The 15,658-nt window shown below is 37.4% G+C and overlaps 1 protein-coding gene across 1 annotated transcript in view; it reads right to left on the bottom strand.

The window, feature by feature from the left end:
• Vwa3b (von Willebrand factor A domain containing 3B) overlaps positions 1–15,658 on the bottom strand; it is a 179,543-nt gene that overhangs the window by 32,352 nt on the left and 131,533 nt on the right. The window contains exons 21-22 of the mRNA XM_042695361.1: positions 11,448–11,498; positions 8,599–8,800 (exon numbers count right to left, since the gene is read on the bottom strand). Of these exons, the coding sequence (XP_042551295.1) occupies positions 8,599–8,800; positions 11,448–11,498 (253 nt within the window). The remainder of the gene's footprint in view (positions 1–8,598; positions 8,801–11,447; positions 11,499–15,658) is intronic.

Raw genomic sequence — 15,658 nt, 5'->3', positions numbered from 1 at the left:
GATCCTCAGATCTCATCCTGCTGAGTAGCTAGGATTACAGGTGTGAGCTCCTGGTGCCCAGCTGTCTTTAATATTTAATGCTGAAAATTACGGAACCTTTGGTAATTCAGATGTTACTGACAGTTATCAATTCCCCAGCTACTCCAAAGGTGAACAAAAGACACATTTTTGAACCACTTTTGAGTCACTGCCTGATGTGTGGACCACTGCCATCTATCTCTTTACATGGATATCTTACAAACTATTGTGGCATACAAATAAACTTTGAGACTTTGAGAAAACATTTAAAAATATCTGCATCTCGTATGGAGGTTCCTCAAAAGACTCCACATAGAGCTCCCCAATGACCCAGCAATCCCACTTTTGGGCATTTACCCAAATGATCACAAACAAGGCCACACTAAAGCTACCAGCACAACTATGTTTATTGCAGCATTATTTACCATAGCTAAGACATGGAACCAACCCAGATGCCCCTCAGTAGATGAATGGATCAAGAAGATGTGGTATATATACACAATGGAATTCTATGCCTCCATCAGAAAGAATGACATTTCCCCATTTGTTAGGAAATGGAAAGGCTTGGAAAAAATTATATTAAGTGAAGTAAGCCAGGCCCAAAGAAACATAGGTCCCATGGTTTCCCTTATTTGCAATATCTAGTATAGGTATGAGTCAAGCGGAAAAAGTCAGATAATGTGATGTTAGGAAAACGAAACCTCAAATATGTATTTTAATGTTTTTGTTTCTTTCATGCATGTGTTTCTAACGCATTTATAAGATTATTTCTTTGTTGCTTTGTATGTCCCTCCCCCACAGTGTAACCCCCGCTTTCACTATATTTGATGTCAGTATAACATGTGGAGGAGATGGGGACAAACAAGTCGTTTAAGGATTCAGGTGGACCTGTTGCAACAATGAGAAGTACAAAATGTCATGTCAAAACCAGCTTTACAATGTCGGGGGGGGGGGTATGATTGGGTGGGGGGGAGGGGGGAGGCTGGGAAGGGATGTGAAGGGTAAACAAAGGAGGAGGCTGCAATGCTTGGTAAGAAATGTATGCATTATCCTGCCCATGTAATTGTAACCCCTCTGTACAGTATGTTCTCAAATAAAATAAAATTAAATTAAAAAAAAAATATCTGCATCTCCAGGCTAGTGTTCTGTTTCCTCAATTTACTTGCTCCCCTAAAAAATCTATTCTCTGGCCTTCCGCACCCTTCCCAGTACCCCAAGATACCCCTAAATCCTTAGCTGGCTGGCTCTGGAGTAGCAGCCAACATGAGACACTGGCAGAGATCAGAAGCTCTGTCTCCAAGAATTCCTCCTGTCCTACTGATAGCCATAGCTTTCTCACAGGATTCCAGTAACACTGTTTTCTTCTACTCCTTCAACAACTCTCTCATCTTGCTGGCCTCTGGTGCCCTGAGAACTGCCTTGGACCTACTGATTGCTAGGGCAAACAGTCCCATCTTTATTGCTTCTTCACAAATGTGATTCTGTTTCCTGCCTGGTCCCCACACCCATTTTTCTTCCTCTAGACCTGGACACTAAAGGCCATTTCCAAATCTGCCATAGTGTTGGGGCAGAACCCATGCTCAGGAACTAAGATAAACTTGAAAGAGTGCTGAGGTCCACCCAGTTGGAATCTCTGGCAAGGAGGAATATTTTTAGCTACAGAATGAAAAGATAACCAGGCCATGTCTTCTGTCACCTCAGGGGATACCTAGCGTTGATACTTATTTTTCTAATTAATAGGATACCAGAAGAATTTCTCAGACAATTAAGTTTGTGGGAGAGTTCTTCCCATTTCTTTCATTTCTCTCAGTGACTGAGAAGGATTGTCTTCTTAAATCTCCAGCCAATTGTGACACAGTCATGAGGTTGGCTGCATGTCCTCTTTGGTGTCCTCTCTGGTTCGTTTAGTATCTCTGAGAGCTCAGCTTCATTGTGACTGTGGCATGTGCATGTGCAGGAGACACTATCTTCAAACAGCATCACTATGATGAGCTAATTGTATGAGTTAGTAGAAAAGTATCAAGTCAGGGAATTATGAACTATAGAACTAGCAGATGGCAAAATAAGATGATAAAACCAAACCAGCCTAACAACCAAGTGGGGACAAGGGACTGTAAAAGAATAAGGAAGTAGAAAGGACAAAAAAAAGGAAATAAGGACCAGACAGAAAGAGACCTACCAATTGCTATATTTAGCAAAAGGACAAGCTCTATAACAAAGAAAGTGGTACAAGATGGCTGAGGTGGGCTGAAGTGTTGTCTTCCTGTGCCATATTTTTCTTGTAATAAACTTTCTTATCACTTTTACTACATTTATTTCGTGCTTGAAATTGTTTTCATGCCAGATGCAAGATGTTTAGTTGCCCTAATCTCTCTGGTAACATGGTGTCATGGCCAGGAAGTTAGGGATTATGTATGTCTTTTTTCTGACTTGGATTCACTGAAAGATAATAGTAACATCTGGAAAGGGCTTCCAGCTGGGCCCTGAAAGTAAGTGGCTGGTAGCATAGCTAGGATGAAGCTGAATTCTCAAAGAGATGGAGACAAACCAGATATTCTCTCTCTACTGTTCTCTCTTGGCTCAAGGACTCAACCCATTTCAATGGGAATATAGCACAAGATTTTGGTCTTTTCCCTGTACCTAGGGCTTAGCTTTCTATCAAAATAATCTTCCCAAAGACAGATCTACTCATGTCTTTCATCTGTTGAAAACTTCTACTCTGTGTCCATTTCTCACAGACATAAATCCTAGTAAAGAATTCCAAACCCTTCTTCTTCTGGTATCATCTTCTGTTTCCTGTCCTTTCTTCTGCCATACCTTGGATGGAGATTCTATCTTCTTTCCCATCTCCTGCCTTTGCCCCAGGGCAAAGATTTTTCACAGTCCAACTTCCAATCCCTCCACATCCTACCAAACTCAAGTAGTTTAACCTTCATTTCTTCAGATAGAATCAATCACTTTCCTTCCAGTTATTCTGTGGGTATGTCTCTGTTGTCATGTTTATAACACCATGCTTCAAAAACTTGGGTTTCATTTATTCAATAAAAGTTTACTCAGTGTCTACTGTGCCTCAGGCTCCATTCTTGGTGAAATGGATACAGGTAATACTAGGTGAGTCAAGGACCCAGCTTTCATGGAGGTTATTTTTTATTTTTCCTTTTCTTTTTTCAGAAGAGACAAATATATTATGTTGAATTAACTTTAAGTAGTTATACAAAAGGGTTTAAGTTTCATATTATCAATTTATGAGTACAATGCTTCTTGATCAATGTCACTCAACAACAGAGCAATCTCAGTAGACTTCTATTTATACACTTACTTGATAGAATTATTTCCCTTGGTTATTCTTATTCAGCAGCAAGTGAGGTTAGAATACTTCAGTCATACACAGGAACACTGCTGTCATCACAATCATCTTTTGTCTCCATCACTAGCTATATGGTTATGATTAACTCATTAATCCCATAAGTAATAATAATTAATAATCCCATAAGTAAGAACATGTCTCATAAGTAATAATAATTAACAATACCATAAGTAATAAGATATGTTCAACTTAATCCAACATTTATGCAAAAATCAAAGATATAAAATATACATGATTATCCTTATTAAACCTAAAAGACTGCAGACATATAAGGAATTATGTAAGGTTCTTAGGAATATTTATCTTTTTGTGACATGTAAGCCTTAACTTTCCAATTTCACATACACAGTTCTTGGTAAAGTTCTTTCTCTAGTTTCAGACATAATTCCGTTTCAAAATCTGCCTTCTAGGATAATAGTCTTGAGAGTCCCATATCACAATCAAAAAGGCAGATGAGCTGGGCATCACTGGCTCATACCTCTAATCAGGAGAATGACATATGAGGATCATAGTTTGAAGCTAGCCCAGGCAGAAAGGTCCATAGGATCCTCATCTCCAATTAGCCACCAAAAAACTGGAAATGAAGTTGTGGCTCAAGTGGCAGAGTACTAGCCTTGAGCAAAAAAGCTTTGGGCAATTAACAGGCCCTGAATTCAAGTATATGAAGCCAGCAGGGACACATCAAAAAAAGAGAAGCATAGATTTATCTTTTTGATGAACAAGATGCAAAACTTCTCAATAAAATACTGGCTAACCAAATTCAACAAATAACAAAAATCATACACTATGATTTAATGGGGCTCACCTTAAAGATGCAAAACCTTAATGATGTAAATCAATGAATATAACACAGTAATAGAAAAACAAAAATCATATGATGATCTCAATATACATAGAAAAGTTTTTAAAAGTAATATCCAACATCCTTTTATGATAAAAGCACTGGAGAATATATGGGAATACATAGAATATTCCTCAGCATAATGAAGGCTATTTATGACCAACCTACAACTAACATTACACTTAACAGTAAAAAACTGAACTATTTCCTCTGGAGTCAGGAAGATTCCAAATAGGGAAGGAAGAAGTAAAACTGTCCCAATTTCAGATGACATGATCCTATATTTAGAGGACCCTATATACACCTCTCCTAAGCTAGTAGAGCTGGCTAAAACTTTGATAAAGTAGCCAGGTATAAAATCAAGATGCAAAAGTCAGAAGCTTTTTGTATGCCAACAATAAGAAGATTGAGACTGAAATCAGGAAAGCAACTCCATTTGCAATAATCTCAACAAAAAGTACCTAGGAATTAACTTAACCAAGGATGTGAAGGACATCTACAATGAAAACTATAAAAATTTGAAGAAGGAAATTGAAGAAGACAAGGAAATGAAAAGACCTTTAATGCTCCTGAATTGGCAGAATATCATGAAAATAGTATTATTGCCCAAAGCAGTCTACAAATTCAATGCAACACCCATCAAATCCCAACACCATTCTTCACTGAGATAGAGAAAATCATCCATGAGTTCATATGGAACCACAAAAGGCCCTGAGTCATAAAAACAATTTTGAGCAGTGTTAGAGGTATAACAATACCAAATTTCAAACTACTACAGAGCTATAGTAAAAACAAAACAAAACAGCTTGGTACTGGCCTGAGGACCAATAGGACAGAATAGAAAACCCAGAAACAAAGCCACAGACCTACAGCTATCAAATGTTTGTCAAAGAAACAAAAACATAGGCAGCCTCTTCAACAAATGGTGCTGGGAAAATTGGTTCTCTACATGCAGAAAATTGAAACTGGATCCCTATCTATCAATTCAAAATGGATCAAAAACCTTGATGTAAGACCCAAAACTATGAAATTTTATTATAGGAAGGAGAGGAGAAAAATTAGGACTTGTTGACCTGGGCAGAAACTTTCTGAGCAAAGATCCAGAAGCAGAGCAAATCAAAAACTTGATAAATGGGACTGCATGAAACTAAAAAGTTTCTGCAAGGCAAGGACATAGCCAATAAGCTATAAAGACAATCTACAGAATGGGAGAAGATTTTGGCCAACTACATATCAGACAACAGCCTAATATCCAGAAATATAGTGAACTTAAAAATATTAGATCTTCAAAAAACCCAACAACCCAATTAATAAATAGGCTAATGAGTTAAAGAAAGTCTTCTTAGAAAAAGTAGTAAGAATGGCCAACAGACACATAACGAGATAACAGCTCTGGCAATAAAGAAAATGTTTGATATCAAAACAACCCTGAGTTTCCACCTGACCCCAGTTAGGATGGCCATTATAAAAACAAACAAAATGGTAACAAAGTTTGGCAAGGATGTGGCCAAAAGGGTACCCTAATACACTGTTGATGGGAATGTAAATTTGCTTAACTACTCTGGAGAGCAGTGTAGAGATTCCAAGGATCCAGCAATTCCATTCTTGGCCGTTTACCTAAGAAATTAAAAACCAGGAATCACCAGCATAAACCATGTTAATCTCAGCACTATTTACCATAGCCAAAGTATAGAGCCCAATTGCCCTTTAATGGATGAATGGATCAAGAAAATGTGGTATATATACACAATGGAATGTGGTGTATATATACACATTAGAGAGAACTGTGTTGCATCATTTGAAAGAACTGGAAGGATCTGGAAAACATTATGTTAAGTGAAGTAAATCAGGCCCAGAGAAACAAAGGTTACATGTCTTCTCTCACATATGGAAGTTAGAACTTGGTTATAAATACACAAGTAATTATGTTGGGTGGTATGCGAGTGTATACAAATGTGTTAAGTGAAATGTAGTAGACTTAGGAAAGAATACAAACAGAGAAATTCCTTAAAAAGGCAAAATCAAAGTTCAACAAACACCAAATAAACAGCAGGAAATGAATAATTGAAAGGGATGGGGGAGGGGGTCAATGGGAAAGGAGTAGACAAATAAAGAGAAGAATGAGAGGCGAATGCAGTAAAAAGGAATCCAATGTACATACTACAAAATTAAGAAAAGTACGGAAAGGGTGGGCTGGGAGGGATGAGTGAGAATGTTAAAAGGGGTGACAATAATCAAGATGCATTATATATTCATAAACTGCTTTGTTGAATGACAACACCTTTGTATAACTACTTAAGGATAATAAAATAAAAAAAATTAAAAAGGCAGGTATCAGAATAGAACATAGATATAAGCACATTTCCTGATGATGTGCCCAGGGAAAAAGGCAGAAAAAGTTAATATAATAAAAAATAATATTGAGAGGTGGCACTTTACTATATTATTACTTCTTTTTGAGATGCTAGAAGAAAGTTATTTTACTGAAATACTATTAGTAAAACTTGCTTTTTTGGCAACATTTCTTCTTGGTAAATTTAATGTAAAGCATGATAAAAGAACAATGCTAGCAAATTTTGCTAGTAAGTAGTATCTCCATAGTTCCAACAAAAGAAGTCCTTCATTTCCTGATAGGACGGTGGGACTTAGTATTGTGTTCTATACCCAAATATTTCAATCAAGTAGACACAAAGAGGCACAATCATAGGAAGAGCTTATTTCAGGGAGAGGTAGGTAGGTAATTCACTTTTGGTTCTCTTGATTCTTAGGTGAGAGTGCAAGGTACTTAGATAAGAAGAACTGTTTGATGGCATCAGATAGTGCCTTGTAATGAAATCTTGAGCAATTCTACAAGGAAATCTCTATGTTATTCATAACATTAGGAGATATAGGAGGTTTTGTGACAAATTTTTGCATTTCCCATAAAAGATACAGCTTTCAACACTGAAGGAAAAATGTGATTTCCAGAAAAAAATGAAAGAAAATAAACTAGAGGATCTAAAACAGCAAATACTGAAGTACAAACCAAGAAAATCCTGTATCACTTGACTGAAAATAAAAAATGTACCCCAAAGGTCAGCAGTTCTTTGGGAATTATTTTTTGTTGTTGATTATATGGTGAATATCTGAAAATTACAGAGGATTCAGTAAGATTTGGGGTAAAGTATTCCACATCCACACCCATTTATGTGTTGTCAGAAAGGAGCATTTCATATTGATAATACCAAAGTAAGTCTCCAAAGTTCATGCCTTTTATTCAAAAATTACTTTCCTAAGACTATATTCTAACAAAATAATTCAACTGTGTGCACTACTGGAGTCATAAAAACACAAGAAAGAGCAAAATACTGGAAAATAACCCCAAAGTCCAACATTCAGTGAAGTTACAGTATGTACTTATCAATCTGAACAAGTAGCAGAGAAACAATGAAATTATGCTAATTGAACAAATTTGAAATAATTGTAGAAACACTGGCTTCATCTATGTAGAAAACAGTTAAGGAGAAAAAACTAAATGGGAAGGCTTGAAGTGGTGCTAATAAGGCAGTCAGATGATATATTAATTTTCCTTTTTTAGATTTGTTTTATTACTAATAAAAATCATTGCCTTTATGTAGGGCTTTCAACATGAAGTACTTAAGTGATTATTTTTATCTCATAAGAATCCCAGGAGGCGTATGCTATTAGCATTCTTATTTTAAAGATAAGAAAACTCAGATTTAAAAAGATTGAGTAACTAGCCAAGATGACACACAGATTAGGTGGTAGATCTGAGGCTAAACTTTTGTACTACTCAAAAAGTTCAGTCTTTAAAAAAAAAATCATAGCCAGGCACTGGTGACTCACACCTGTAATCCAAGTTACTCATGAATCCGAGATCTGAGGATCATGGTTTAAAGTCAGCCCAGGTAGAAAAGTCCATGAGACTCTTATCTCCAATAAACTACTCAGGAAAAGCTGGAGTGGCACTGTGGCTCAAGTGGTAGAGTACTAGCCTTGAGCAAAAAGCAGCTCAAGGATAGTGCCCAGGCCCTGAGTTCAAGCCCAAGGACTGAAAAAATTAGCATATATTAATAGTAAAAAGAAGTTTCACAGTAATAATTCCATAAATGTGTATTAATCCACAACATAACGTTATCCCATTTAGTTTTGTTTTTCAATTAAAACATGTATTGCTTTAATGAGACCACATTAAAATCAAATGACACTTCTTATGTGATTAAAAGAAATACTGAGACATGGATTGGCTCTAACTTTTTAGAACTCAATGTAATGAAGGGTGGGAGTGGAGAAAGGAGAGTGATGTAGGATGACAATGATATAGGGTAGGAGGCATGGGGAGAGGGAGGATGGAGAGCTCCAGGGTACTCACTTCCTCCACAGCCTTGTTCATACAGTTCTTCTTGGCAGCCTCCTGGAGCTCCATGGCCTGCTGAATGTACATTTTCCCAGCCAAGATTTCATTCTCCAGCATCGATAGTTCTTTCAAGGAAATGGGCCAATTTAACCGTTCTAATGCCTGGTTTAAAGCTGCTTTGTTTTCTAAGTACTGTATTGGCTTGACTGAATCTAGCCTATAAACATAAAAAGAAACAAAAGAAAAGTAAAATAAAAAATATGATAAAGAGGTTCCTTAGTAGACTTTCATCCAAGAAACATCTGTTGAAGCAGGCATAGTATATCAGATGATAGTCACAGCTACACCCTTCTGGTATGTCAAGACTTTGGTAGCTTGCATAGATTAAAAACTAGCCAAGTCTATGAATAGTAGGTATTTTTATCCATTATCCTTATCCACTTGATGATCTTCTTTAAAAATAATTTTTTCCAGTACCATTTTCCAAACATTGGAGCCTATTCCTTTCTCCTTATGCCTCACATCTGGAGGAACCCCATCTGAGCTTCAAACAGAATCCACTCTTCTAGGCCTAGCACTAACTCTGGAAAGTTTGGCCTATTTAGGCTTACATGGAGGAAAGTAGATCAAAATAGCTGAAACTAGTACAAGAATTATTTAGCTGAGACAAATGTTTTTGTTTGGGCACATAAGGAATGCAGACTAAACTTTATATGAGCTGATGATCACTCTGTGGAACTCACAGGGAAGGTAGCATGGTATGTAAGCCCAGGTCCTGGATTCAATTTCCAGTCCCTGTTGCTTCTGAGCCAGAATTCCTGGAAGAGGAGCAAGGACAGCTCAGTACTCACAAATCATTCAATGTAATTCAGCACACAGAATCAAAGACAAAAATCATATAGTTATATCAAATGTAGTGTAGAAAAAAGCCATACAAAATTCTACATCCCTTCATAACAAGATGATTAAGACTAGGAGTAAAAGGATAACATATCAATAAAATAAAGTCTAGCTATGACAGATCTATATCCAACATTATACCGAATGAGGAAAAACAGAGCATGTCCTTGTCATCCTACTAGGGAAGGGAAGGGTGAAAATCTCCCCTCTACTATGATCAGGAACACAACTACTGCTAGCTAAATTAATTAGGCAAGAGAGAAAAAAAAGAAAGCCTCCTGAATCGGAAAAAAGAAGTGAACTATTTCCATTTGCAGATGGCTTACTACTTCCCTTTTTAAGTGGGGGTGCCTATGCCAGGTCTTGAGTTCAGAGCTTTATAGTCTCACTTGGCTTTCTTGCTCATGGATCGTATTCTATCACTTGGGCCATACCTTCTGTCTGGCATTTTGCTGGCTAATTGGAGATGGAGTCTCACAGACTTTTCTTTCCAGGCTAGCTTCAAGCCTCAATCCTCCAGTTCTTAGCCTTCTAAGAAGCTAAGATTATAGGAATAAGCTACTGGCAACTAGCTACAAATAGTTTATTTCCATATATAGAAAACTCTATAGACCCTTCTCTCTATTCTAGATCCACAAGAACTAATTAATTTGTCAGTTATAAAACACAAGATGAGACAAAACATGAATATTTTATGTTTTCATAAAGCAACAACGAATAATCAAAAAAATGAAATTAAGAAGACAGTCCCACTTACAATTAGATCCAAACAAATAAAACATCAGGCGTAAAAGATTTGTATAATGAAAACTAAAAAACATTGCTGAGAGACTGAAAACCTAAATACAGGAAGACATCCTATGTTCATAGATTAGAAGACAGTATTATTAAGATAGCGATACTTCCTAATGCCTCCCAAGCAAATTGGTTGGTTCAATATAGTTTCTATCAAAATTCTAATGATTTTCTTTCCCAGAAATTTACATGGAACAACAAGTTGAAGGATTCACACTTCTTAATTTCAAAACTTGCTACAGTTATATAATCAAAATAGTGTCCTATTGGAATGAAATAGACTAGACATCCATGGTATATAGTAATCCATAACAAATTCAAATACTTATGGCCAATTGATTTTTTTGATAGAGGCGTCATAGCCATTCAATGGCATGCACACGCACACACACACAACACACACACACACACACACACACACACACACACACACGACACAAGATTCTCAGGAACTTTCCTATCTGGGATGGCTCTGAACCATGATCCTTAGATCTCAGCCTCCTGAGTAGCTAGGATTACAGGCATGAGCCACTAGTGCTTGGCTTTAAATATTTTTTAAAGGTAAAAAACCATGTCCAGGAAAAAATAGGAAATCTTGTACATTATACTTCGATATTCAAGTATTCTTCAATACTCAAGAGAAATGAAAATATGCATGCTCACACTTCAACACAAATACCCCTCAAATGTCCACCAATAGAATGAATGAATGAAACAGGGTACGTGCACAAGTGTGTGTGTGTGTGTGTGTGTGTGTGTGTGTGTGTGAGTGTGTGTGTGTGTGTGTGGTTCAGGGCTGCTTGAAGTTCCATATGCATCTAACTGATTCATGGCACAATTTGAATGAATGTAGAAACTCAAGTTTTCACAGTAAGTAAAAGAAGCCAGAAACAAAAGACACCACATGTTGTATGATTCCTTTCCTTCCAAAATGGAAAAATTTCAGAGACAGAAAGCAGACTGTGGTTACCAGGGGCTGGGGAAAAGGAAATGGGGAGCGACTGCTTTATGAGTACAGGACCCCCACCACGAGGTGATGAAAGAGGTTTGAATCTAAAAAGGTGGTGGTTTGTACAACATTTTAAATACTATTCAATTATACACTTTAAAATGGTTTTTGCTTATACAAATTTCATTAACAAATGATGAGGGAGTGGAATAGAGCTTACTTTTCTTTTTCCTCTTGAGATAATGCTTGCCAAACTATTTTATTCAAGCGCCTGTTTAAAAAAAGCACAATAATTTAGATGTGATGCTTCATTTCATGGTAAAGCTAATTAGAGGCTCTAAAGGGCAGAGGAGGCTGAGCCTAAGTGCAGTACCCCCACCACTGGGTCCAGGTTGCTGTCTTCTGATATGAATGTCTCCCTCTCCCAGCACTACTGCAGAAACCCATGGCTATGTGGCAATGCTGTCAATACTAAAGCAAGACTCAGTGCTCAACTCAGAGTAAACACAGGAAACAAACTGATCCTCATCATCTCTGCATTAATAAATTTCTAAATATTCTCTTCCTCCTCCTCCCCCACAAGGAAAATATAATTGAGCCCTTAGCTTGGTTTTATAGATAATCTAGTTCAATTCTCAAAGCAAAAGTAGTTGACAGGTTAATAAATAATGGAACAGGAACCCATGTTAAGACATCAGCCAGCCTGATTGCCTTGTCCAGATGAGGCCAGGGAAAAGGTAACCAGGTGACACATCTCATTAACCAAAACCCATCATGGGTCACAGCCTCAGAGTAGCTGCTGAGCCAGAGGGAAGGAGATTGGAGATAGTGGGTCCTGGAGGTAGATACAACTCTCCTTGTTAGTAAGCAATGATACTTCAGGTCCAGCTCAGTACCACCACATTATTACAGGCATTATGGATTTCAGGACACAGAACACTTGCTCCAGGAGGTGAAGTATGAACTGGGTTCCATGAAAAATAAATGCTTCAATGAAATGAGGTAGAGACCACACCTTCTCCTGGAGGTGTTCTGACAATTGTAGCTAGTGTCAGCAGTACACAGCTCTGAGAACATGTTTTGGATAGAGGCATTCATTATCTTGCCTTGCTCACCTGTGAAGAAAGGGCAAGGAAATCCTGCATTGGGGAACAGCATGGACTTGAGCCACTGTATAGGGCCAGAAGCTCATTTAGCTTTGTCACTTCCTAGATGTGAGACTTTGGGCCATTACCAAACTTTACTGCCAAATGATGCCTGCTTCCTCATGTAGCTGAGGGGTCTCTATGAGCTAGCCTGTGCATAGCACATGCAAATGTGTCTGACAGAAGGAAATATTCTGTAAGTGGTAGAAAGAGAGTCAGGAAGAGGGAAATGAGCCAGCTTGGTGTTTCTGTCTCACTTGAAACTTTTGGTTCTTTGGGAGCATATTTAGAAATAAGGTTTCTTTCATCATGTGACTCATTTAACAATAACCAGGGCTTCTAAGAGTTATTTAAAAGATCCATAGTATATATATATATATATATATATATATATATATATATATATATATATATATATATAATGTTTTTTTAAAAGAAGAATTACTAAGAATTCTCTTAAATCTAAATGTGAAATTAGATTCAGTGGACCGGGAGAAGCTGGGAGTATGGGTAAGGGCTATAGAGCAACTTAGGTCTAGGTTCAAAGCGTGGGACAATAACAGAGGTCCATTCCCATTGAAAGATTCCAGTGCTTTACTAAGCAGAGTAGTAGATGCAGGAAAGCCATTAAATGTGTGAGGTGAGCAGAAGCCTTCCAGGAGGTGAGAGGGCCTAGATATGAGTGCTTCTCTAAGGCTGGTCCAGCTCCTTGACTCTGAAGTTTTACTAACAATGTTTTCCTTCTTTGCTTGTTATAAGAGACAAATTTGTTTGTATGAACTGTCTCACTCTAGCTCTAGTTTTCAAATTTATGTATACCAATAACTGGCTCATTTGCAAAGCAACTCATAACTAATGACACTTCAGAAATCTGGTCAACATCTGGCTCAGTAAACAGTAGACCACAGCAGAGTTTCCAAGCAGAGTCCCAGAGCCAGGATAGGAATGTAGTTTCCTTTGTGGATATGAGGGCTGTTACTTTGACTTTATTCCTGTACCAAAATGAGCTATAGAAAAATCACTCTAGAACTCAGCACTGGAAATACTCAAGGCTTATCCTCAGACACATGAAGCCAAAATTACTGCCTCAATTCTTTAAATATTCAAACAGAAGAATGCCCATACATGGACACTATGGCCAATTAAGGTTAAATGAATTAAGGTTGATATTTGAAGTTTATACCTGGCTTACTTAATATTGCTTAAGTATTTCATCAGTTACTTTTCACATTTTGGATATCTTGAGAAAAAAAGGTGAGAGACAAAAGGGAAATAACATAGCAATACAATTCTTAAATACTTCTTTATGCTATACAGGGGATTGATCATACTGCCTGTACATACCAGGCAAGTGCTCTATCACTTGAACCTGGCCCAGGTCCTTAAGATCAGGAAGTTTTTGTTATGTGTAGCATTAATATTGGTACTGTTAAATTAACATCAAGTAAATAACTTAAAATAAATACCAAATCAATAATACTACATAATTGATATTAAACAAATAACATTAAATATGATTAGATGTCAATAATATTAAAGTTAACTTTACAGATATTAAAATTGTTATTGTTGCTAATAACAATGTAAGTTGAGCACTTCTAAAATGAAATTATTGGAAATTTGGATTCCTAATGTTAGACTTATTTTCAAATTTTGAATATTTGAATATTCATAATGAGCTATCTTGGTGATAGGCCCTAAGTCTAAACACAGAGTTCATTCATGCTTCATATACAACTTATACACATAGCCTGAAAGCAATTCATTCAATATTTTTACAGTGTCTATGTTTTTTTTTTTTTTTGGTTGGTCATGGGGCTTGAACTCTGGGCCTGGGCGCTGTCCCTCAGCTCTTCAGCTCAAGGCGAGGGGCTCTACCACTTGAGCTACAGCGCCACTTCCGGTTTTCTGGTGGTTTATTGAAGATAGAAGTCTCACGGTCTCTCCTGCCCGGGGTGGCTTTGAACCGCGATCCTCAGATCTCAGCCTCCTGAGTAGCTAGGATTACAGGCGTGAGCCACCAGCACCCGGCTAGTGTCTATGTTTTGACTGTAGTTTATCACATGAGGTTAGGTGAATTTTCTACTTTAGCATCACATGGACATTCAAAAAGTTCAGGTTTTAAAACAATTGGGATTTATAATTTGTTGGTTTTATTAACTATATATTTTATTGTAAAGATACTGTACGGTTACATGAGTAAGGTAATGGCTACATTTCCTATCAAGCATTATTACCTCCTCCCTTGTTTTCCCCCTACCATCTTTTCCCTCCTCACCTCCCCAACTTCTCCTTCCCCCCACCCAAAGTTTTAAAATTCATTTTCAATGTGGTGTCCTGTACATGTCATTGCTACAATGGCTCAACCTGTATCCCTGTTTCAGCATTTTGTTATTTCCCTTTCCCTCCCCAAATTAGAAAAATGTATATCCAAGATGCAGGGCACAGGAATCAAATGGAGTGAAAACAGAGGTTATACCTGGGGGAAGAACATACAAAAGAAACCAAAAAAAATCACATAGTACATTATAAGTACCTTATAAACAACAGCAAAAAAGATAAAACCTCTTGTGTCCCTATGTTGGGGTTTATTTCCCTTAGCATCATCTTATAGGTCATATATACATAGCTTTTGACCTTTTTCTTCTTATCCTAAACATATAATTTGTTTTGAGGCACTGTAGTTTGAACTCGGGGTTTGTACTTTCTAGGTAGGTACTCTATTGCTTGAGCCATACCTCCAGCCCTTTTTGCTCTAATAATTTGGGGGATATGGTCTTGTTTTTTGCCCAAGCTGGCTAACCATAATTCACCTATGTACACTTGCAATAGTAGCTGGTATGTCAGATGCATACCACTTGCACTCAACTTTTTCTGTTGAGATGAAGTGTCACAAGCTTTTTTGTTTAGGTTGGTCTGGAACCAGGATCCTCCTGATCTCAGCCTCCCAAGTAGCTAGGATTACAAGATTCTAACTTTTTAATCCAGAGTGAGATGCTCAATTTGTAGTGACAGTATTTCTCTATAGACTCTTCCAGAATTACTCACTGGAAGTAAGAAGTGGAACAAATCATTTACTGCACCAATATTTTGGTTTTGCTTTTAGGGAATGGGGGGGAGGAGGTTCTCATCCTTCTTGGAATCCCAGAGCCAAGATCAGTACATTGGGAAGGGACACATGACTAATTCCACCATGTATTTTTAGTATTTGCAATTTAGGAAATGAAAAGTCTAATTCTCATTAATTGCTCATTCCTCACAACAACCTTGTGAGACAGGTCCTGGA

The sequence above is a fragment of the Dipodomys spectabilis genome, unplaced genomic scaffold (genome assembly GCF_019054845.1).
Source record: "Dipodomys spectabilis isolate Male_0828 unplaced genomic scaffold, ASM1905484v1 ptg000187l, whole genome shotgun sequence".
Lineage (NCBI taxonomy): Eukaryota > Metazoa > Chordata > Mammalia > Rodentia > Heteromyidae > Dipodomys > Dipodomys spectabilis.
The sequence above is the reverse complement of the archived record's forward strand: the minus strand, read 5'-3'. Positions and strand labels throughout refer to the sequence as shown.